Consider the following 24,867-nt stretch of genomic DNA (forward strand, 5'->3'; position numbering starts at 1 on the left):
CAGTCTTAAAATAGTTTTGAAGTATTTCCCTCACAACTGAAAACTGACCCTGGCTGGGAGTGGGTAGCGTGACTTGGTGAGTTTAAAATACATGCCTCATCCTGAGGTAACTGTGTTTCAGCTAATGCTGGGTAGGATTGCCAGATGGTTTAACACGAAATACTGAACACTCTTCCCTCTCTTTCTTTTCCCCACCCAAAAAAACCCCACACTGGGGGAAAAAATTCGGGGTGGGGGGGGGGACAGAAGAAAAGAGAGAAGGAAAAAAAAAAGATGGCCCCTCTTTAAGAAATGCTTTATTATTGGGGCCCTAACAGGCTGCCAGTGGCTGCCCACTATCTTGTATCCCTGCGCTGGGCCCGACAGCTCCTCTACAGAATGCAGTAAGCACCTGAGATTTTTTTACCTCCTGGCCTGGAAAAAAAGTTAAAAAATACTGGACATTTTAGGTGTCCAGTATTTTCTGATTTTTTTTTTTACCGGCCAGGAGGCGAAAATTCCGGACTGTCTGGTTCACTATCGGGCACCTGGCAGCCCTAATGCTGGGTAAGGAAACCATGTATTGGAGATTCCTAACAGAGGCAGGGCGCAGAAATGATCCAATTCCTTACCTGCAGCTGGCAAGTCTATCACAGTCCTGGGAGAAGGCAGTGGGGCTGACAGTCTCACCAGACTCCTGGGGGTGGGAGCTGCTCTGTGTCCCTGGAAGAGGCAGGTCCTTGGGCAGAAGGGGCAGGGCTGGAGCTAGGCAGCAGTCAATGCTGCCCAGAGAGCACCTTGTCTCCCCTAGGCAGCTCTTATCACTGCCCTAAGTGCATTGTGCAGCGCAGCAAACTTAAGGGGCCTGGGGCGCCGACCACTGCTGCAGTGACTCCCAGACTCTTTTGTATCACCATGCCATGGGGCAGTTGCCCCCTTTTTCCCCTCTGCCACCATCATTGGGCCTGGGAGAAGATCTGAGCCTGTGGGAAGTTAGTAAATAAAAATTCCCCACACCTGTCTGAGTGGTATTGCCACAAGGTTGCGAGTAACAGTGAAATGCTGAAGTTAGTAAGAGGAACAGAAATGGCAAAAAACAAAACAAACCACTATACTCTTTCTAATGAAAGATGGGTAGCTGCTGATGTGCTACATGTGGCTGAAGGAATTGTGCGACAGTTGAGCCTCAGCTCAGTAACCTCTGCAGAAGATAACTGATGCAGCAGAGTTGGAGGAGGAAGTGAAACTGCACTATATATAAACAAACCCCCAAATCAGATCCCTGTCCTGCCCCCGTATGTTTGCAGGGAATATGTTTACAGTTCTTATGGCTTTCGGCTTATTTCATTTTCCCTTCCTTATTCATGGTATATTCTCCAGTATCCCCCAGTTCCATCTTGCCTGGTACCCAATTCCATTCTCCTAGAGCCTTCTCACTTTTGAAGTCTTCATTGGGATGGGTCTCTATTACCCCAACTTGGGAAGGAGGTGGTTATCCTTCCATCCATATTTCAGGGAAGGTGTGTATTTGGTAGACCAGCACCCAAGGCTTAGACATTAAGAATTGCACTTAAGGACTAAGAACAAGACATTTTTGCTATGAATTGGGGAATGTACCAATTGGAAGTGACAGAGAAGAAAGACCTGGGTGTATTGGTTGATCACAGGATGACTGTGGTCAATGTGATGCAGGAGTGGAAAAGGCTAATGCAGTCCTAGGATGCATCAGGCAAGGCATTTCCACTAGGGATATGAATGGATAACCAATCGCCTTAATGGGTGAGGTTAACTGATGAGGACTGGAGCAGCTCCCTGCCTGCCACATAAACTGGCCCATAAATAGGCTTAGGTTTAAAATTAGATGAAGGTTTCTAACCATTAGAGGAGTGAAGTTCTGGAACAGCCTTCCAAGGGGAGTATTAGAGGCAGGAAAAACCTAACTGGCTTCAAGACAACTTGATAAGTTTATGGAGTGGATAGTATGATGAGAATGCCTACAATGGCATGTGACAAATCTGCCAGCAAATACTTCCAATGGCTGGTGGTATGACAGTAGATGAGGAGCACTCGAGTTTTTTACAGAGAATTCTTTCCCAAGTGTGGTCTGCTCCACATGTTCAGAGTCTAACTGATAGCCATATTTGGGGTCAGGAAGGAATTTTCCCTTGGGTCAGATTGGCAGAGACCTGGGTGTTTTCTGTCTTCCTCTGCAGCATGGGGCACAGGACACTTAGATTTAAACAAGTGTAAATGGTGGATTGTCTGTAACTTGAAGTCTTGAAATTGAGGATGTCAGTAACTCTGTCAGAGGTTCGAGATCTGTTACAGGAGTGGGTGGGTGAGGTTCTGTGGCCTGCAGCGTGCAGGTCAGACTAGATGATCATGATGGTCCCTTGTTGCGTTAGTCTGAGCCTATTAGGCCCAGAAAGCCATCCATCCATCCATCCAACCACTCCTCTGTCCAGAGCATCTGCAGAGTATGCAGCAAGAAGGACCTTACTTGGTATCTATATCCACTGAAGGCCTGGTATGGAAGAGTAGCTAATGAGCTTCTGCTGAAGGACTTGGGAGCTCTATAGAGCAATGGCTTCCCAGTTCATATTCAGATTTATGCTATGCTGTGGTCCTTCAGTTAGAAGTCCTCAAGACCACAAGAGGATGTATTTTTAGGCAAGTCTACAGCACGTCTAACTGAAGGACCACTGCATAGTACTTTCTACTAAAGCTGGGAACAGCTCACTCTGGAAGGTGAACTGCAAAGGAAATTATGGTACTTGTCTTCCTTTTTTCATATTCATTAAATACATAAAAATGTCTTGGCTTTTTTTAAACTTTAGAAATAGTAGATTGCCCCCACTTTTGGTACAGGACTTTTTGGAGGGCATTGCATTAGGGTGATACCTGTTCTAAAGCTTTTCTGGCCTTTTAGTTAAGAAGCAAGGGGACACTGAGTATTAGACTGCATGCAATGGAGAATGATTTCATCAAATTTAGTTCTCATGGTGTGAATGTAATTGTCACCCATTTCCAGTGTTACAGGTGTCATGGCTCCTTCCCCACTCTGGCATGATAAATGCAGAAGTGGGGGCCAGCAAGTGTACCCCAAAGCCTTATCTATCAGGCTTTGGTATAAAACTTCCCCCAAAATCTTAAAAACCTAGATCTTGGGAATAAAACTTTTGCTGCCACGACCCAAATGTTGCTAAAGAAACCCGGGGAAAGATCATTTAGGAAATCTCACCCCTAAACTAAAAATCAGGGCACACTATTAACCAATGCCAGGTTAATAAAAGGAAAGGAAAGAACTTTTATTATTACAACAATATTCCTGTTGCAAGCATAATGACTAGATAGGAAGGTAACAAAATATACTCATGGAGAAACTCCATGGGCCTAGAACTTAGTTACAAAGAAAAGCCAAAACATTTTAAACAGTGCCAGATCTCAGATCCCATACCCAATCCTTAAAATAATAAAACCTAACAAAACTACCTAAACTTTACCCTACTTACAGAAAATGAAGAATGGTGTCTTGGAGCGAGAGAGACATGCTTGTCCCTCTCTGTAGCTGCAGAGAACTCACTCTCAGAGACACAAAAGGGAGAAAAGAAAAAGCCAAATTCCTTTGTCCCAGTTTGAAAGTCCCACCTACATTCCTACTGGTCACTCCACCTGGCTAGGTGTAGTTAACCCCTTAATCCCCAGGCTGCTGGCTAACCCTCATAATCATGACAAGAGGTTCCTGGAAAAACAGCATGACTAAATGGCACGGCACTGAGGAGACTGAATGATTAAATGCCTAATTTGAAAGATCGTTCAAAAATTCCAGTAATTTGCACATGGTGTGGTGTTGGGTGGCTTAGTTATCACATTATGCTCTCATGTATGTCTAATGGAGAATAGCCTTCTAATAAATACAAGTGTTTTTGGTGTGGGGAAGTAATAAAAATGCAATTTGAATCTGTTTCCCTGTCATGTCTATGCTATGGTCAGATTTTGGTGTGGAGAAAGTGGAAAAAAAGCCCGTGCTTAAAACAAGCTCCCCGCTCAAAAAAAAAAAGGGGGGGGGGGAGGGCTTATCAACTTATTTGTTGTAGACAAAAATTACTAGTTAGAAGTAATTAAAAGTTGCTTTCAAAAAGGATACCTGATCGTAACGAGATATGTCTTTTATATGCCTGCAGAGTTGAATTTGAAAAACACTGATACTGATGTGTTAGAACATCACTCATTATAGGGTTCTCTCTTTCATCTCTCTTAGATTCTATCATTTGTTAAAGATTCATGCATATTCTAGGGCACCTCACAAAACAAGTAAACTGGTCTGTGCTTCAAAAAGTATTCAGTCTAAATTTAACATGAGGCAAGTGAGAGTTGTAAGCAGATATGAATAGGGAGAGCGGAGGAGGAGAGGCAGGACAAGAGTGACAGTCAGATGACACTGTTAATCAGCAAAGCATGTATGATAATCCTTCATTTACCTTAATTCTTTTTGTTGCCCATTCTTCACTTATCATAGGCAAGATGGGCAGAAGTGAGGTTTTAGTAGTGATTTGGATTTAGCCAGAGAAGTAGTGTGACAAATATATTTGAGAAGGGGCAGTGTTGCAGGCATAGGGCAACATGGCAAGAAGGGCATGGAAATACTTATTTAAAAAGGGAATAAAGTGGACTTAGGGAAATGCTTAGGAGACCAAGGCGGAGATGTTGATGAGATGGAGGGCCTTTACAGCAACATCAGGAAGTTTGCCGTTGTCTTCATGCTGTGCTTCAAATCAGTGAAATCACTCAGAGGAATGCTGGAGGTGACTTGCTGAAACAGCTTGACTCATGAGAGAGATTATTTTGGTAGTGGCATTTTGAATGGACTGGAGTGGCGCCAGGTTGGTCCTCAGAAGCCAAAAAGTTGGAGAAGGCAATAGAGTAGATCATGAGGAGGAGAGGTGTGGTGGTTGGGTTGGAAATGGAGGATTGCTGCTAAACTGAGTCCAATTCATGTAATACTTTACAGCAGTGATTCTCAATCAGGGGTACATATAACCCCAGGGGTACTTAGAGGTCTTCCAGATGGTACATCAACTAACGGAGGTATTTGCCTAGATTTACAGCAAGCAACAAGAAAAGTGCTAGCAAAGTAACTAAAATCTCATACAATGACTTGTTTGTACTGTTCTATATACTGAAATGTAAGTTCAAGTTGGACCTCCTTAGTCTGGCTCCTTCGAGACCTGACTATTCCTGAATTAGGGAGTTTGCTGAACCAGAAAAGGTCAATGCCAGTCCCTCTGCTCCCAGCTTCTGGCTCCTGCTCCCCTCCTGGCTGCCGGCCCCTCTGCTGTTGGGCTGCTAGTGGTTAGCTCCTGCTCCTGGCCACTGGTCCCCCTGCCACCAGCCAGGCTCATGGCCACCAGCCTGGCCCCAGCCAGACTCCTTACCACCAGGCTCCTCGCCCCGGCTGGCCTCCCTGCCGACGGCCTGCCTGTCTCAGGGCTCCCAGATGACAGAGCTCTCTGGTCCAGCAATATTTGCAGTCCTGCTCCAACCCTGAAGCACCCATGGGGTCCTGGACTATAGATGTTGTTGTACCAGAGAGTCCTGGAATAGAGAGGTTCAACCTGCACAGTCTTTATATTCCAGTTAGTTTATTTTATAATTATGTGATAAAATGAGAAAGTAAGACCTTTTTTTGATGTGTTGTGACATTTTTGTATTTTTGTCTGATTTTTTTTTTGTAAGCAAATAATTTTCAAGTGAGATGAAATTAGAGGTATACAAGACAAATCAGATTCTTGAAAAGGATACAGTTGTCTGGAAAGATTAGGAGACACTGCTTTAAACAAATAGGTCTAAAATGCTGATTTCTTTCAACAAATTGATACTGCTTCTGAACTACCCATCTTCACTGAAAATGAGATCAGCTAAAGAATTTACATCAGTAACTCCAAGCTATTCTTCACATTACTGTAAAGCTTAATAGATTAATGATGAGTGAATAAAAGGGCATTATCATGAGGTTTTTCATAGGCTCTGATGTAATAATGAGAGAGAGGGAGTTCTGTTTCAAGTAAGTGATTAAACATGTGATCTTACTGATGATTTAAATTGAAATAAGGATTTTAATATTCTGGTTGCTCATGTGTCTGGGAAGAAAAATGTGTAAGTTGTTGGGACCAAATGGCAATTTATTTTCATTTTAAATGCTTGTTTTTATTCTCTTTACCTGATCGTTGGAGCTTTGCCTAGAAGTGTCTCCTCTCCTCTCTTCTGATAATCCGGCACCTTTAGGACCCAGGGGGTGCTGGATTATCAGGTATGTCGGACTATTGGAAGGGGGGGGCTATGAGGGGGTGGGGTGGGGGAATGCTACCCCAGACCCCTCATAGCCCCCCCCTTCTGATAGTCTGGCTCTGCCCCAGGCGTCCCCAATTCAGCCACTGCTGGTCAGTTTCAGCAGCGGCTGAATCGTAGACACCTGGGCAGAGCAGCTGGGGTGCTGCCGGGTTGGTCCCATAGCACCGCCCTTCGGTGCTGAGAGACCAACCCGGCAGTACCCCAGCAGCTCTTGGGGACACCCGGGACAGAGCAGCTGGGGTGCTGCAGGGTTGGTTCCGCAGCGCCGAGGAGCGGCACTATGGGACCAACCCGGCAGCACCCTAGCTGCTCTGCCCCAGGCGTCCCCGATTCAGCCGCTGCTGAAACTGACCAGAATCAGCCGCTGGTCAGTTTCAGCAGCGGCTGAATCGGGGACGCCTGGGGCAAAGCAGCTGGGGTGCTGCTGGGTTGGTCCCACAGCCCTGAGGGGTAGCGCTATGGGACCAACCCGGCAGCACCCCAACTGCTCTGCCCCCGACGTCCCCGATTCAGCTGCTGATCAGTTTCAGCAGTGGCTGAATCGGGGAAGCCAGGCACAGAACAGCTCCAATTGTCCAGCAGCTGGAGCACTTCCTGGTTCCTGATGGTGCCAGACCATTGGAGTGCCGGAGCATTGGATGCCGGACCAATGGAGTTTTACTGTATATTAGCTTGTGTTTTATCAACAATGGGAAAGTAAAAATTTACAAGCATGTTCTGATTGTTTGTTTCCATTAAACTTTTGTGTGAATTACATTACTGAAATTTAAATGAGAAAATAAACTGAAATAGCTTTTTTAGTAATGTGATTCTTTGTAGATGACATGCCAGTTAAGGTACAGAACTTCAGGCAGCCGTGTTGAGAACTGTGGGACAGGTATCCAAAAGGCAGAACCACTGTTGTGTGTGTATATAGCAAAGTTTAAACCAAATCAACACAGCTAGTCTTGACATGCTGCATTATTGGTACTTCAACTGGTGCTCTCCCACTACTACTCTCATATAGGCACAGCCCTGATGGCTTTATCTCTGGGTTACTTGAAAAGAATGTAGCTATCTGAAAATAGGCTTAATGGTGAACATGTTGAATGAGAGTTAATGAAATTAATTTTGAAATTGGATGGGAATGAGTATTTAGAATAAAATCTGTTTTAAAATGAGATTTACGGATTATCTAATTCTAACAAGCTTTTGAAAACTGATCAACATCTTTAAAAATTGAAGTGGGCAGTTATTTGTGTTCCATTCACACAAAATCCCTGCTCTTGAAGCTGCTAGAGATGGTTGTTTGCAGTGGCATGAGCAAAAATACCCTTGTGTGTTGGACACAGATTTGCAGTAACTAAAAAGTATAATCTCTTTAAAATGAATATAAGGTTAAGTATCTGATTAAAATAAGATAACATAAACCACAGATGTCTGATACCCTATGTTGAGTTGGTATGGTCCTTGCGCTTTTAGAAACTCTTAACCTTTAATTTAATTTACTAGTCAGTTTTGGGACAACTGCCAAGCCACAACTGTTACATAATCTTACACACAAGGGCTCCTTGGCAGTTTTAAAGTTGGTTATTTATAATTTCTGATCACTTCTACACAAAGGAAGCTGTAAAATGTATGGATCTCCAAGGCTTGTTACGCAGTTTGGATGTCAAGGTCAATGTAACTTACCTTCAAAATTAAACAAAGAGGAAATCTAGAAATAGTTCACTTATTTAACCTTCAGTCCATGTATTTTTGCACACTTGCCCCACAGTTTAATCTGCCCACTCATAAACTGGAAAAACGCTAAGGTAGAGTTGATAGGCAAAAATGAAACATCCCTTTTTAAATAATCTCTCTCTTATTGTCTTAAAGTGGAAATGTTGAAATATCAACGTTTTTTTTAAGAGTGAAAGAACTGTCATGGGCTTGGATTTCATGATCTTCAGAAGAGCAGGTCAATTGAACATTTAAAATTTGTAGAGCATATAAGATTTCTCTCATTTTCATACATGTGTGTTCCATACCACATTCCTGTCAGTCTGGTTTGTAATGTTCAAAAACATTCATGGCATATTCTTTCTTCCTTCTCCACAGCAACAGCCTGAGTCTGAAACTGTTCATCTGTTCATCCCAGCCTTGGCGGTTGGCGCCATTATTGGCAAGCAGGGACAGCACATCAAACAACTTTCTCGTTTTGCAGGTGCATCTATTAAGGTACTATTAATTTGACTAGCTTTCTGTCTATTCCACATGATGCTTCCAGCAAGTTTTCACAAGTAACATTCCAGAGAACATGTATTCTCTCCCTTTCCATGCTCCTGTTATGTGGTAACATAATTATATTTGTTTATAAATTAATCTTTAAATGATCTAAGATAATTAGAACCATGTTTCCAAACTTCCCTTAAGCTATAAAGAAAGCTACTCTGGTGGCTTCAACTTCTTTAAAAAAGCCTTCAGTTAAGTCTGATGTGTCCAAGGCTTTCTTGCCACATTAAGGCAAAAAAACAGTGCCTCCGAATTTTCCCTTTTAATTACCAATAAATAGGGAAAACCTGTAACTACTGTGCTATGTCTCCCGGTGCCCAAAAAGGGTTGACTTGATATATTAAGTTCCTGTGGCTCCACTCTGATGGTTGGAAAATCAGTGTTGTGTTTGCTAGGCTCCTGTGGGTGGGCCAGTGTTTTATCACCTGGTTAAATTGTCACGATGACTAAAAGCACTGGAATCTGCTGGATCCTTGTTTGCACTCTGGGCGTAGCCCCAATTCAGCAATCTGTATCTAGCTGCACAGGCACTGACCCCTGAACATAGACAAGGGTGAGTGCGTGTACCAGTTCAACTAATCCAGGGAGAAAGCTTGATTTAGTTCTGTCTAGACAATCCTGACTCACCCATGATCACCTGTAAGATTAGCATCATTGCGTGTCAGTTAGTGTCCTGGTGCTGTTTGGGCTCTCCTGCTGACACGGAGGTGATGTTTTAGTAAAATTCCCTTGAATCCAGGGGTTAATATGGAACTTTGAGTGTTTGTCTATGAAGTTTGATTCAGTGCATTATAAAGTGCATCCAGAAGATGGGGCAATCTGGACTATGTGGTGTGATGTGTAAGTAATATTACAAGTGGAGGCAGTCACAATTAGCAAAGAGCCTCTTTTATGAGCTTTTCCTTACACAGGAAATTGAAGTGCTTTAATAAGGAATTATTGTATTTCTCATGTTGACCATAGTGGTTTTGTTTCCTTGTGTGGGAATGTTGCTTCTCAAATCTCTGTTGACAAGCATAGATGCCAAAGAGTGCATCACACGTCTGCACTCTAGCTTCACCCTTTCTTGTAAGAAGCTTTTATCCAAAGGTAATTTTGAGAGCCTTGCACGCTTGCATTCTTTCTGAGCACAGAGGGCTCTAAATGCAGAAGAGCCAGTGCAGAGTGTGAAGAAACTATGTAGGAGTTCCAGAACTTCTGCTCAGCTCTATAGGGGCTCATTTAGGCCCATGTCGTTGCCAGAGGAGATATCCCGAAGCTGATGGATCATTATTATTCTGGCTGTTTTCCCCATCCCACTTCCAAATGTCACCATGTTAGTGGAGGGTTCTACTGCCCCAGGATTGCAGGCTTTGATGAAAGGAGTCCTTACTTCCATGGATCCCAGCACTTCTCTCTTGTATATAGCAAATATTCTTGGCTTGTGTGTAGGAATGAGGGTTTAGCCAAATTATTGGTAGTGTATCTGTTTTAAAGTGCAGATTGATTGCTGATGGATTCATGCTCTTCACTTGCCACAAATTCCCCGTATCACATAAATTCACCAAATTATAAGCGAAACAATCTCAAACATGTCAGTCTTGGACAAATTATTTTCTCAAGCCATGTTCAATAAGCTAACTGCAAAGGTGCCTTGAAATTTGACGCTGTTTAAATACTTTATGGAAGTGCAAGGATTTGGTCTGGCTGTTGGCACATTTCCTGTTTTGATAGTTCAATGCATGTACTGCAGTTATACCCATATGTAGTTTTAAATAGGTTATCAAAATTAACGTGCAAAGCAAATAGCTACTGTATGTTGAATTTTCTAGTATAGGATATAATGTGAACAATTGTTTACCAAATTTTTACTAACCAAAGTTACATAAAAGTGATACATGGTAGCTAGTAATTTGTCTGAATTAAACCACAGCTGTTAAAAATGAAAAATGTGCCTTGGCAAAGATGAAGTCCTGTAATGTTTAATACATTATCTGCTCAACACTGGCTATGTAATACTAGCTGCAGCAATTGAAATGTCAGTTGTGATAAACAAAGGATCCATCCACAATGTCAGAGGCTGCGTTAAATTATTTAATACTACTGGAGTCTTAAGAACAACATCCACAGAAACCTTACTTTATGATGAAATAAACTGTAGCTTCTGTGGCTCCACTCTAGTGGAGCTTAATTTTTTTTCAGGAGACAAAAACATCTGTGTATCTTAGTCTGGATGAATGTTTGGATATTATCTACTGGATAGGTTGGAGCTTCCTCATCCTGATCCCGAGGGAAAAAGTCTTGCTGATGGCAAAGTCTGTTAGAAAAATGTTCCCCTTTTGATGGGATTTGTGGAGTGCATAACGTTAAAGATCTTGGTTGTTAACCATGTCCTTCCCTGGAAAGCTGTCTCTCTATACTGCTCACACACTGCCTACGAGACTTTACCATTGGCTACAGATCTTTTTGAGTGGCTATCCCTTTGTTTCAGTGTCAAGGTTTTTCAGCAGTAAGTTTGCTTGTGACAGCCATTTATTCTGTTAACTAGGACATTTGTTTAAATAAAACAAACCTTAACATGACTAAAGCTTAATGCTTCCAGTGCAATGAATGATTTTACACTTGAGGAAGAATGGAACAGTTCTACTAATATGGAAAAGTTCTTTTAGTTAGGTACCTGTCAAAACCAAGAAGCTGTGTTAATCTGAACTTTGTGTTCCAGATAGCTCCTGCTGAAGGACCTGATGCAAAGCTCAGAATGGTTATCATCACAGGACCACCAGAGGCTCAATTTAAGGTACTGTGTATGAAAGCTTCATCCCATTTGTCAATGTATATAGTGGGCTTTGCCTTGCAGGAGGGAATATCAATGAAATACTTAACTGGAAGAGGCGGCACCATTTTATTCAGAATTCTAATTAATAGTGGGTATGCTGTGTACTAGTAGTCATATCAATCCCAGGATATTAGCACACAAGGTAGGTATGGTGATATCCTTTATTGAACCAGCTTTTTGGGGAGAGACTAGCTTTTGAGCCACACAATCTAGTAAAACATATTATCTCCTCCATTGTGTGTGTGTGGGGGGGGGGTGGGGGGTGTCAAATACTACTTTGATTTTTTTCTCCCTCCCGCCCCCACCTTTCCTCTGCCAATAAAACCAGGAGGAAAAGAAACTGTTTAAGAACCACGGCCTGTTCCCATTAGAGAGAGTGGAAATTTTGCATTGTTTCCTTGTGATTAGAGTTTGACCTAATAATAAATGCACACAAGAAAAAATAACCATAGGACACTCACAATCTCCTCTATTCAAATGAACCAAGTGCAACGTATGCTGTTCCAGAGGAGCCCTGGATTGCCACACTCAGGATGATGCTCATCTCTTTCCTTGGTCAGATCATCTGAACTGTCGTCCATCCACTGGCACGCCTGTTTTGAGTTTTGCACAAGATGCAGCAAGACAGGGAATACATTATTCTTGTTGCCCCAACTAACTTGGACAATTTTGGTTCCTTAACCTCCTGTGTATGTTGGGGGGACACAGATCCATTATTCCTAGATTTCCCAATCTCCTGATTCAGGAGGATTGCAAGATCAGGCATTCTAACCCAAGCCTGCTTCATCTCAAAGCCTGGTTTTTGCATAAGGATTGCCCTTAAAACAGTCATGTTCTATAGCTGTATAGAACATCCTTTCTAATGGTAGGAAGGATTCATTTGGAATTATGTCACCAGTCGGAGGTGTTTCTCTGAGTACATCAGATTTATTTTTCCAGAAGCCATAGATATGCCTTTCATTCTGGACTATATTCTTTCCTTGAAGGCAGCAGGTTTGTCTGTCAGTTTCTTAGTGGGTACACTTGGTAGCTATCCATTCATAGCATCCACCTTCTTAGAGTTACTTGGTCTTTTCTCACACTGTGAATAGCAGATTGTGGAAAGCTTTATCAGAACCTTTCCAGCTATTTAAAAAAAAAAAAAAACCTGATCCTCAACGATACTTGAACATTGCTCTTTCTGTACTCAGTCAGCCTCTTTTTGAACCATTAAAGTCTTGTTTCGTATTTTTCTTACTCATGACATTTGTATTCCCAGTAGCCATTACCTCAGCCAGGAGGGTTGGTGAGCTTGGAGCATTGCTGACAGATCCTTCTTATCCTATATTCCATAAGGATAAGATTTTCATTAAGTTTACACCCTAAATTCATCCCCAAAATTGTCTGATTCCACCTGAACCAGCCTATTACCTGTGGTCCTTCCAAAACCTCATGCACTTTGAGGACAAAGGCTCCATTCCCTCAACATTGAGCAAGTGTTAATCTTTTACCCGAAGGGAACGAAAACCGTCAGGTAGTTACCATAGCAGAAAAGTAAGGCTGTATCCTTGGAGAATTTCAAAATGGCTATGAAATGCTCTGCTTTGTCTGAGTTGTCTAATCTCCTCTCTCCTATTGGGTTAGAGCTCGAGTAACATCTGTGGAGTCATTTTGAGGTATCTCTACTTGATATTTGTGAGGCAGCCTTAATGGAATTCAGCCCCCATGCTTGCTAGACGCTATTCCTTAATATAGGGCTGCTCTGTGTATTTTAGAACAGCAGTCCTCCTTTTGGCCGTGCCATCTTTTGAGCTCCCACCCTTCTCCTATTTGAACATTGTCAGTCCCCCACAGTGAATACACATAGGGACCAATACTTGAAGAGAAAGTTACTTATATTAACAGGAGGGTCTTTGAGATGTGTGGCCCCTTTCTCCATTCCACTATCAGCCCTTCTTCCTATTGTCTTTGGATCATTCTTGAGAAGGAACTGGGGAGGCAGTCAGTGCAGTCTGTCCTTTATGCCTTTGGTTGAAGGCATGAGTATAGAAAGGGCACGTGCATGGAGAGACTATAGTTTCAAGAACTCTAGCTGGGTGTATGGAGTGCATGAATACCTGCAGTGCAATACATCTTGAAGGACCTCCCATTACTATAAAGTTAAGCAACATCCTCGTTTCTATTTCAGCATCAGCTTGCAGATTAAGGAGAGAGTTTTCATCTCATTTTCAAGTTTTAAAAATTAGGAAGAAATGTATTTCACCCTCCTGGCTGGCACAGTGGGTGTCTGGCAGAGTCCAGTGAAGAATTGCAAAGGGTCACTTGAAGATCACACCGAGAACAGCTCACCTGGTACCCTGAAAGTGAAGAGGGACACCTATAATAGGCAGTCAGCATCATCCACAGCCTCCAAATCAGATTGTCCTCACCAAAAAAGCTGCTCCAGTCAACTCAGGCTCCTCTCCTGTCTCAACCACAATTTACAGCGGTCGAAGGAAACTACAGTGCAGATCAGAACTCTCTAGAAATTCATCAGCCTCCAGCAATTTCATTATCTTCCCTGGATGAAGCAGTTAGCCTTCCTTCTTCTGAGGTCAGGATAAGTCTTCCAGGATTTTTAAAAACACTAGTGGATTTGTCCGTAGATGTCAGCCAGGAGAAATAACACTAGCTTCTAGATACCTACATGCTTCCTTTGAGGTAATTGGACATTCCCATTAATGATGGACAGCTTGACCCAGCCAAAATGATATGGCGTATGCTGGCCTCAGCCTCACCATCAAAATGTGCCTGTTAAAAGGCTTGCATTTTTCTACCAAGACATTAAACCTGCTACTTTTGAAGTGTAGGGATCTCAGGAGAAGTCAAAGGAAGCAGGCCTGCCCAAATCTATCCCTCAGAATGTCTTGAAGAATTTAGATGTCTGTGGAGGGAAGGTGGAGAAGATTCTGCAGATTCTACCCTTTTCTTACAACATTGTTTACCAGGAACCTCAACTGGAAAGTTACTTTCACTAAAATTGCAAATAGCTATTAATATTTATTTAGCTAGAATGAAATGACTTAGAAAAAAGGATCTGAAGCAGATTTGACTGGGGAATGGTCTGGGGAAGAAATCTCAGCCAGTCTGAACAAATGCTGGTCAGGTCAGGTCTGCTATACAGAACCTAAACATCACTGGATCCAGTTTAACTGGTTGATGCTTATCAGTTAACCGACTGGTCCAGAGCAGCTCCCCGCCCGCCTGTGATGTGGCATGGTGGGCCCAGCCCAGGTGAAGCAAACTGCAGCATGGCAGTATCTCCGTTAAGTGGTCGTCTTTCCCTGCGATCCTTTATTGCGGTTCTACTTCTAGAGAGACATTCTAGCAATAATTTAAAGCGCAGCACCATTCTACTGGAAAACAGTAGAATGTTTATTGTTGATAATCACTTGATGGCTTGTCAAGACTTCTTTCAGGGTTGACTATGGTATCTTCTAGTTAGGGATGTGAATACTTCTTTCATTCAAAATAAATTGCCAAGTGCTTCTACAAGAAAAAATATTTTGCATTTTTACATAGTCTGCGTATTGTATTAATCCGTCTCCTTTTGGGCAGGTTTTAGCTTTTCTAAAAGGTGACTTGATTTCAGAATGATGCTGTCCCTTTAAAAAATATTTGTGTATGTTGCAGGCTCAAGGGAGAATCTATGGAAAACTTAAAGAAGAAAATTTCTTTGGACCTAAAGAAGAAGTGAAACTTGAGGCTCACATAAAAGTGCCATCCTATGCTGCTGGTAGAGTTATTGGTAAAGGAGGCAAAACGGCAAGTAGTCGAACAACCTAAATAACAAGACATGAGAAATCTAATTAAAGGACATGCCAAGTGTAAAATCTTTGCTAGCTAATTCACTTTTTAACTATGTGTGTGTTAATTTTAGGGTGCTATGTGCTATTGAAACTTCTTTAGTTTTTCAGGGTTTTCCTTTCTATAGCTTCCAATTCAGGTTGGTCCAATTTTAATAGAATTACCTCTTTTAAGAAACACACACAGACCCAATTGCATCCACTCAGGTGAACTACTGCATCTGCAGGGATCCATTTGCAGGTTTTGGGGCTTAAAATGGAAATACTGAACGCATTCAGAATAATAAATTCCTAATTAGTAGGGATGTGAATGGGTATCTAGAGTACTGTACATGGTTAACTGATGAACCTGGACTCAACAGTTTACCCTCTCGGTTACAAGCCAGCTCTCTCTCCCCCACCCCTCCCGGACACATAGAGAAGCCAGGGGAGGGGAAAGGCATGAGCATTGGCTCCTGTGGAGCTGTTCTTCTCTCACCTCCACCCACAGAGGTAGCGGCCCGGGAGAGAGGGGATGGGTGGAAGCTGGCTTCCCACGCATGCCTGCTCCTGCCTTCCCTTCCCCGGTAAACCTGTAACGGCCCAAAAATTCAGCGATTACACAAATAAATGCATTTTAACATCTCTACTAATTCTAGGGCTGACACTGTAGTTTTTCTCATTCCAGTAGCCCTATTGATTTCAATAGTATCACTTGAGTAAGGGTTCACAAAGGCCTTAGACCCAGTATGTATCATGCAGATGGAAAATGAAACACTACTGAGGAAAGTTTTCTTGTGTGAAACAAAGAGGAAAATTATGCTTTGGCTGTTGAGACACTCCTTGACCGTGTGGAATTTCATCCTGTCCTAGGAATGATGTTTTACATTGACCTGCTGCCACTGCATAAAATTAATTTTGTGAGGTGCTGAATATCATTGACTCTTTCATAGATTTTTAATCCAGTAGGGACCACTTTGACCTAATCTGACCACCTGGAAAGAAATTACACAATTTTCATTGGCACAGATCCACTTTGTAGCTCAGAAAGGCCTTGAAATTTACACTCCACCTAGTAAACGCAGCTGACGAGTACCTTCACTGCTGCTATCCCATCAGACCCAATGGGAGTTAACATCGTCAGGCCGCCTTTAGCGATTCCAACAGGAATAAACATGGAAGAGAGCTGTCTTTAAAGACATGGGTTCAGAGGGGCCAACAGCTTCCGCAGGCTGGGCAAAGAAGTGTGTGAACCTGCCCTGGAAGAGACAGGGCCTCAAAGGGAAGGGCAGCCAGCCCTCCATGGCACTGGAAACTCTCCCATCCCTCAGAGCTACACAGACCATGGAGCACAGTGCTCCAGCAGCAATTTCAGGAGGACTGGGGCTCTGGCTGCCACCACTGCTGCAGTAGTTCTGGGCCCCTTTGGATTGCCAGGCGCCAGGGCAACTGCCCCCTTGTCTAACAGCCTCCCCCTCCCCCAATCAACAGGTCTGCTTATGTGTATGCTGTAGAAACTTTCTAGGATGATGAGTCTGCAGCTGTCGTTTAATATGTGCATTTTGCCCTATTGTAATGTGCACAGGTCTGTATGGTCCATGGATTGAGAACCCTTGTGTCATCTTTAATATAGCGAATGGTTAGAGCAAATCACTTAGATGCTCATAAAGCATTTGGAGGTGTTTACCTGCTACTTGTCATTATTTGAACACCAATCCAGTAAATTAAAAAAGCTAAATCAGACCATGTGAAAGGTGGAACTATAATCTCCAGGGCAAAAAAACATTGTGTGTGTATATTGTACTGTCTTTGATGTGTCACCTTAGGCTATATTTGTAACTATGGGTATGTCTACACTACAAAGTTAGTTCGAACTAACGGACGTTAGTTCGAACTAACTTTAATAGGTGCTACACTAGCGCTCCGCTAGTTCGAATTTGAATCGAACTAGCGGAGCGCTTAGTTCGAACTAGGAAAACCTCATTTTACGAGGACTAACGCCTAGTTCGAACTAGCTAGTTCGAACTAAGGGCTGTGTAGCCCTTTAGTTCGAACTAGTGGGAGGCTAGCCCTCCCCAGGTTTCCCTGGTGGCCACTCTGGCCAACACCAGGGAAACTCTATGCCCCCCTCCCGGCCCCGGACCCCTTAAAGGGGCACGGGCTGGCTACGGTGCCCGTGCCAGGTGCAAGCCTGCCAGCACCCAGCCAGCAGACCCTGCACCTGGCACGGCACAGAGCCACCCACCCGATGCCCCCCAGCCCACCCCCTCTTGCCGGGACCAGGCTGGCGGCTCCCGGGAGCTTGCCCTGGACCGCAAGAGGCGGGCACCTTCCTGGGCTAGTGCGGACATCGTGGACCTTGTCCACGATCTCCGCACTAGGCACAGGAAAGTGGCCGTCTAGGGCAGGAGAGCTGCCAGCCTGGCCACCCAGGAGCAGGTGTGCATGAAAATCAAGGGGGTCCACTGAGACCCCCGACCCTGAGCCCTGAGCTTACAATGGCCGTACTGGGTCAGACCAAAGGTCCATCTAGCCCAGTAGCCTGTCTGCCGACAGAGGCCAACCCTAGGGACCCTGGAGGGGATGGACCGAAGACAATGACCAAGCCATTTGTCTCGTGCCATCCCTCTCCAGCCTTCCACAAACTTTGGGCAGGGACACCACTCCTACCCTCTGGCTAAGACTACTCCATGGACCCAACCTCCATGACTTGATCTCACTTCCCTTTAAACTCTGTTCTAGTTGTAGCCTTCACAGCCTCCTGCAGCAAGGAGTTCCACAGGTTAACTATTTGCTTTGTCAAGAAGAACAACTTTCTCTTACTAGTTTCAAGCCTGCTACCCATTCCTTTCCTTTGGTGTCCTCTAGTCCTTCTTTATGGGAACTCAGGAAGAACTTTTATGAATGCACCCTCTCCACCCAACCCCTGCTTTTAGAGACCTCTATCCTGTCCCCCCTCCGTCTCCTCTTTTCTAAGCTGAACAGTCCCAGTCTCTGTAGCCTCTCTTCATCTGGGACCTGTTCCCAACCCCTGATCATGTTAGTTGCCCTCCCCTCTCCCAGCCTTTCTCTTCCTCTCTCCCACCTCCTTTTCCCAGTCTCCCCCAGTTTTTTTTCAATAAAGACAGAGTCAATGTTGGAAGAAACGTTATCTTTATTTTGTACATCAATAAGAAGGGGGGCTAAGGAAGGGTAAGTGGAAGGAGGTGAGGGAGGAATGGGGTACGAGCCCCCGATGGGGAGGACTGGGCTGGCTCTGCGGGCTTCTGGGGGTGGAAGCTCTCCTGCAGCCCCCCAATTACTTCCTCTCCCCAGATGGCAGCCTGCGGCAAGTGCAGCTGGGCTGATGGCCGAGTGGTGTGATGTGCCCAGTGTGGGCACTCCGGGCACTCCAAGCCAGAACTTCTTTGCAAGCGGGGCACCCCTGAGAACTGTGTGTCCGGGGTGGGGGTCGGGACCCTTTAAGCGCAGCCCTCAGCTAGCCTGAGACAGTATCTCCACGCTCTAAGTCCTCCTTTTATGCCCTGCCGGCACTGCTTCCGGCCATCATTAAGCCCGGTTCAGAGTCCACTCAATGTGGACTTGCTAGTTCGAACTAGCAAAACGCTAGTTCGAACTAGTTTTTAGTTCTAGACGCGTTAGTTCGAACTAGCTTAGTTCGAATTAACTAATTCGAACTAAGTTAGTTCGAACTAACTTTGTAGTGTAGACATACCCTATCCTCTCTTCCTGCTCAAAAAAAGGTTAAAATTTGTGATATGTAATTTAAGATTCTTCATTCTTTGCTGCTTATTTAGGTTCCTAATTTACTGAGTTACTCCAAATCTCTCTTTACATTGGCCTTGCTTTTTTGGGGTGGAGAAAAATGCTTTTTTATAGACAAATATTCAGTAAGGTTGATTTCTAGTTGTATTGGTCCTGTTTTTATCTTTCAGATGACCAAAGCATTCTTTTTAAAATTTGCAGTGAATTAAAGGTGGCTTATTTTTATTTATTATTCATGTATAGGTAAATGAGCTTCAGAATTTGACAAGTGCAGAAGTTGTTGTCCCTCGTGACCAGACGCCTGATGAAAATGATCAGGTTGTTGTGAAAATAACTGGCCATTTCTATGCATGTCAAGTAAGTAGGCTTTGAGCAATTGAGTTTAAATGAATTTTTGTACCTCAAATCTTAAGTTTACACGTACCACACAGACTCCCCGATGAATAATTGCTACTACAGTAGAACCTCAAAGATACAAATACCAGAGTTCCAGACTTACTGGTCAACCAAACACCATCTGGAACCAGAAGTAATCCAACCGCAGTAGAGACGCAAAAAAATAAGAGGGGGGGGAGGGAGGAAAAGGGGAGATAAATACTTTGCTGCCTTGGGTCTTTAATACCAGAGCTTGGAGCGTCAGCCAGGATAGAGGAGCACCGCAGCTCAGGACTTCAGACCGGGAGGGTTCACTTGGGCTGGGAGCTTTAGCCTTGCTCAGTCTCAGCAAGAAACTGGCTCCTGTCTCAGTTTCAGCCCCACAATGGGTGCCAGGGCTCAGGAGTTTAACTACCAGGGAAATGGGGATGGATGCTAATCAAGGCCTGTGTTTCAGTCATTTTTCTAACATTGAATAACATTGTGATAAAATTTGCATACTTCCTTAAATGTGGTTTTTGCTTATTTGTATTGTGGTGGCATCTAGGGGGCCCCATCAGGTGCTAGGCACTTTACCCCATGGCAGTAATAACAAAAAGGACCTTGCATGCACCGATGATCTGCCACAGGGATGTCCAAGCTCCCACTGCAGCCACAGTGGCTTTAACATACATGGACCGTGTAGGGACCAACAGAGAAAACTGCTCTCCTCACAGCATGTGCCATTGCTATCTGCTAGCTCAAAGTACAACACTTCTTTCAAAATGGCACTTGGCTTACTGCATAGGAGCACACAGTCGTGCTCCCACCTAGTTTACCTCCTCCATCTGAGCAAGCTGGGGACAAACTCCTAGAATGCCTAGCAGCCTATTGCCCCATATCATCAGTGATTCAGAGAGCCAAGCTGGAGCCAGTGTTACCAGGTATCGGGTTTTCCATCAGAAAGCCTGTTAGAAGTTGGTTGGCATGGGCCTGGCTGGCTCCCTACAGCTCCCTGGAAGCAGGTGCATGTGCCTCAGCTGATTCAGCTCCTAGGTAGAGGGGCAGTCACGTGGCCTCTTCATGCTGTTGCTGCTTCTGCCCTGCCCTGAATGCCAGTTCCAAATGGCCAGCAATCGCAGGCAGTGGGAGCTGCAGAGACAGTGCCCTGGGAGGAGAAGCCAGAGGACATGTTGCATTTGTGGGGAGCTGGCCATAGTTCAACCTCCTGCCCCTGCTTAGAATCCCTCTCACACCCAAACTTTCTCCTGGAGCCTGCATGCTGAGCTCTCTCTCCTGTGTCTCAACCCCCATTTGGAGTCGAACTCCTTGACTTCAGCCGAAAGCCACTTTCTGCACCCCCATTCCCTCCACCGTCATCCCAGAGCCCTCACCCCACATCCCAGCCTGGATCCCCCTTCAATACCTTGAACCCCTCATTTCTGGCCCCATTCCAGAGTCTACATGCCCATCACAGAGCCTGTATCTCCTCCCACACCCCTGAGCCACAGCCCAGAGGCCCCTCATAAATCATCGCTACCCCCACTCCAGAGCCCATATCCCCTCCTGCAACCCAGCCCCGCCTCAGCCTGGAAATCCTTCCAACACTCTGAACCCCTCGATCCCATCTCCTTGCCTGGAGCGCCCACCCTCACTCCCTCTTGCACCCCAAACTTCTGTCCCAGCCAGGTGAAAATGAATAAAGGTGGGAGAGAGAGCAAGTGACAGAGGGAGGAAGGGATGGAATGAGCGAGGGCAGGCCCTTGAGGTGGAGCAAAGGTGTTTGGTTTTGTGCATTTGGAAAGTTGGGAACCCTCGCTGTAGCCTGAGGGCTGGGTGATAGGTGCTTTGAGTGTGTGCTGCAGTCAGAGCTCCGTCCTGCCTCCTGCACCCCACACCTCCCCATCCCCTGGGCCCCTCACACCTTCTGCAGCTGGGGCCAGAGTATTTGTCCTGCCCCATTATGTCACCCTGATTTCTGTGGGGAGATAACACAGGGCTCTAGGTTGACACAGTTTGTATCCACATGGCAGCAATGAGCCATAAAAATGGCCCACAGATACCCAGGGTTTTGCAGGGTTCTATGTCTATGGTAAGTGACAACAGGGAAAAATGACATGGTGGGTGGAAGGGAAAGACAAAGTAATGGGAAAACAAGCAAGTCTAGTATAACAAGTAGTAATTGCAGCCCAACAATGTCTTTTTTGTTTCTTCCCTACAGCTTGCCCAGAGAAAAATTCAGGAAATACTGGCTCAGGTAAGAAGGCAGCAGCAACAACAAAAAACAGCGCAAAGTGGACAGCCTCAGCCAAGACGAAAATAAAGATTTAGGAAATGGCCCATCAGAGACAGATGCCAGACCAAAGACAGACTGTGTAACAGGTTTTAAACACCTGTTGGAGTTATATGCAGAAGCTTCACCAAGCCAGTCACCTGTTTGAGGACCAGGCAACCATTGAACGCTGTCTCTGAGAATGTATTCTTTAGGCTCTCTCAAACTTTTGAAACCCAGCTTTAAAATACGGAACCCTTCACTTCCCTTTTGTTCTATTCTCACAATTTAACATAAACTTGTTAGTCTTTTTTATTGTTCTTATTCTTCCCCAGCAATTTTAGAACTTGGTTTAATGAAGCTTCCTCTTCTGAGTTCACTGGTTTAAAAAAAAAAGAAAAAAAAAAAAAAGAAAAGGCATTGCTCGGATAGGTCCAGTTGTAAAAGACGAAACACAATTGGAGGGTGGGATTTGGGATGGGGCAGGGATGGAGCAAAGGGTATTGACAAGAGTTTAAGTGTTAGTCCCAATGTTAAACAAGTGGCATTTTTTTAAAAATTTGGTTGCATTTTTACATAACACTGCCATGAATAACCTAAGGGAAGTGTTGCATGGTGTTGGCCAGAGCATAAAAAGATAAATATGCATTTTACTAAACTACCTCAGGCATTTAGTACCTCAATGAGAAATTGTTCCTTTTTGCGCTTTTTTTTGTATACTTTATAAAGCTAATAGTTCTTGAGCATTTTATTTTTTTAAAAAAAAATTAAAATTTGATCAGCCACTAGACAGGAGTACTACAGATTTTTTTGGGGGTGGGGGCTGGGGACATAGTACTATACTTCTGGCTACTGGCTGATGGGAGTAAGATGGAAAAAAAAAAGAGGATAACCTCAGATTTTCTGAGGGTTTCACCATCATTTGTTTAAAAAAAATTCAGTGAATGTTCAAAAGATAGCGAAGGATGCCAACATTCTGATAGCAGCAATGCCGTTTATTTTTCTTTGAAGATGGGATGAAAAAGTTTGACGGTACTTTTTTGGGAACAGAACAAGGAAGTGATGGCAAGAGGCTGGGGTTGAGGAAAAAATTAGGAGACTGAATTTTTTTATTACTTTTTGTGCTACTTTGATTGAATGCATGAACCCTTTGTGCCTTTGACCATCACTACCTAATAATGCTACATTTAAACATTTGCAGCCCATTTGGACTTTGCCATTCTGTTCAAAGAGCAAGCTTCATCTTCAGTTTGATAGAATACTTGATCTGCTGGAGTAGGTTTGAGGCTGTATGGTCTCTGCTTCCTGCAGATCGCATCATCCTGCTTTCAGTAACCATGATGGGGGAAGGTCAAATGCTGTTTGATCATGTTTAAAGATAACGAAAGGCTAAGTTTACATATCCAGCCGCTGTTTGTGGGCCACGCTAAGCCACTTGGAAGGTTTTAAACTATATAAAACAACCTCTAGTCTGGCTTATGTAGATGCAGCAGGATTTATGCACATTCTGCACCCAACCATTAAAGGAAGAAAAAAAAATTGTCAAAAGGCAGGGATAACAGGAAAGCTACCAAATTTTTTAATTTCAGAATGTAATTTGAATAATGATTGTGGTAATATTACACATTCAAGTTTCTACAATAAACTTCAGTCTACCTCAGTTTTAAAGATGTGGCGACACATGGTGCATAAAGACTGCTGTGCGTGTGCGCGTGCGCGCCTGTATGTGTGTGGTCTACAGAGCCATGCTATTACCTCTGAACCTTTTTTTGTGTGATGTTTTTGTGCATGAGATGATCAGAATCACCATGCTGCACTGATTTGAGGGGCACAACTAGCAAAAACATTTGTTTCATCATTTTGTTGATCTACCTCTTAGATTCATATTCAAATAGAGGCATTTCACATAGAATAGATAATTTTCCCAAAGATCATTGTTGTACAGATTAGATAATTTTGAAAATGGTCTGAAGTGTTTTTCTGCATCTCTTCTTTACTAATTGGTTTAAAAACCACAAACTTATTTTGTAGTTTTAGCAGAGAAAAATGAGGGTTTTTTTTTCCTTTTTTGACAGTGACCATCTAGCCTTTAGGAGAATTTTTTCTTGCAATGAATTTAAAGTTACTGAAGTATTAAAAAAAGTCATAGCATTTTAATTTTTGTTGAGGCTTAAGTCTAAGTCCAACAGTCTTTTCTTAATATTCGAGAAAGATTTGACTTTAATTTTCCATAAAAGTTACTTTACAAATAGGCAATGCATTTACATCTGCTGATTTAAATACTGTCATCTCTCTCAAATTTCTATACTTAGTGTGGTAAATCATGTTTTTATTTTCAATTGAGACTTGGTAATTTGGAGTATTTGGGAATAGCTAGAAAGTAAATACTGTAAATTATTTCAATATCTGCAAAGTATGGATCATTTTTCATCTGTAATGTGCCCCCCAACGCAGCTCCACTTGCCAGATGCCTCTGAATGGAATAAAGAGTTTAACTCCTATCATCAGATATAACTTGTTTTGTTTTGTTTTGTTTTTAAAGATGTGATATGAATTGCACAGGCATTTCAGTTTGCTCTGAGTTTGTCTTTGTCAATAATTAGATAAGGAATTCTGCAGCAGATTAAATCTTTAAGGTAGGGGTTTTCAAATTTTGAGTTGAAGCTTTGAAGGACGAGTGGCTAGTTGGCTGTGAAATGCTTTGTTGACCCACGTCTCTGCAGGTATGGGCAATTGCAACTCCTTTTGGCTGTGGATCGCTGTTCATGGCCAATGGGAGCTGCTTGAACCAGTGTCCGTGTTCGCACTGCTAGAATTGTTTAGCAAGATTATTTTTCCTCAAACATCTTATTAGGAGTAGGAAAAATTTCCAAACTTCTCCCTGGCGTATAGCAGCCAATACTAATTGGAACACACAGAAAAATGTTAATTCCTGGTATCTTTCACATTACCATAGCTTTCATTTCTGGTAATTTTTAACTCTCCTAAAAAAATCATTGAAATTCCTGTCTGAGGTCCCATGACAAAGCAAAGCCTTCTTCATTTGAATTATGGAATTTTGTGTCTTGGGTGATGCACTTTGGCCTCAGAGACCAAGTGCCTACTAGTATTTCTGTATATGTAACAACCAAAAATGCCAGGACATGATTTTTAATATATCTTTAGGGGAGGCTTTCTTATGCCTTTCAAACCATTTAAAATGGAAAGACAAAAATGAAAACAAGTGTCTTTCAAGAGTTTAATACACATTCAGTGGGCTACTACTACTTAGTCAC

At 43.4% G+C, this 24,867-nt stretch overlaps 1 protein-coding gene across 1 annotated transcript in view; it reads left to right on the forward strand.

The window, feature by feature from the left end:
* The window catches only part of IGF2BP3 (insulin like growth factor 2 mRNA binding protein 3), a 179,633-nt gene extending 155,527 nt beyond the window's left edge, over positions 1 to 24,106 (forward strand). The window contains exons 12-16 of the mRNA XM_075922211.2: positions 8,410 to 8,529; positions 11,285 to 11,359; positions 15,050 to 15,181; positions 19,210 to 19,323; positions 21,542 to 24,106. Of these exons, the coding sequence (XP_075778326.1) occupies positions 8,410 to 8,529; positions 11,285 to 11,359; positions 15,050 to 15,181; positions 19,210 to 19,323; positions 21,542 to 21,643 (543 nt within the window). The 3' untranslated portion in view covers positions 21,644 to 24,106. The remainder of the gene's footprint in view (positions 1 to 8,409; positions 8,530 to 11,284; positions 11,360 to 15,049; positions 15,182 to 19,209; positions 19,324 to 21,541) is intronic.
* The last annotated feature ends 761 nt before the right edge of the window (positions 24,107 to 24,867 follow it).

The sequence above is a fragment of the Pelodiscus sinensis genome, chromosome 2 (genome assembly GCF_052426305.1).
Source record: "Pelodiscus sinensis isolate ZL-2025 chromosome 2, ASM5242630v1, whole genome shotgun sequence".
Lineage (NCBI taxonomy): Eukaryota > Metazoa > Chordata > Testudines > Trionychidae > Pelodiscus > Pelodiscus sinensis.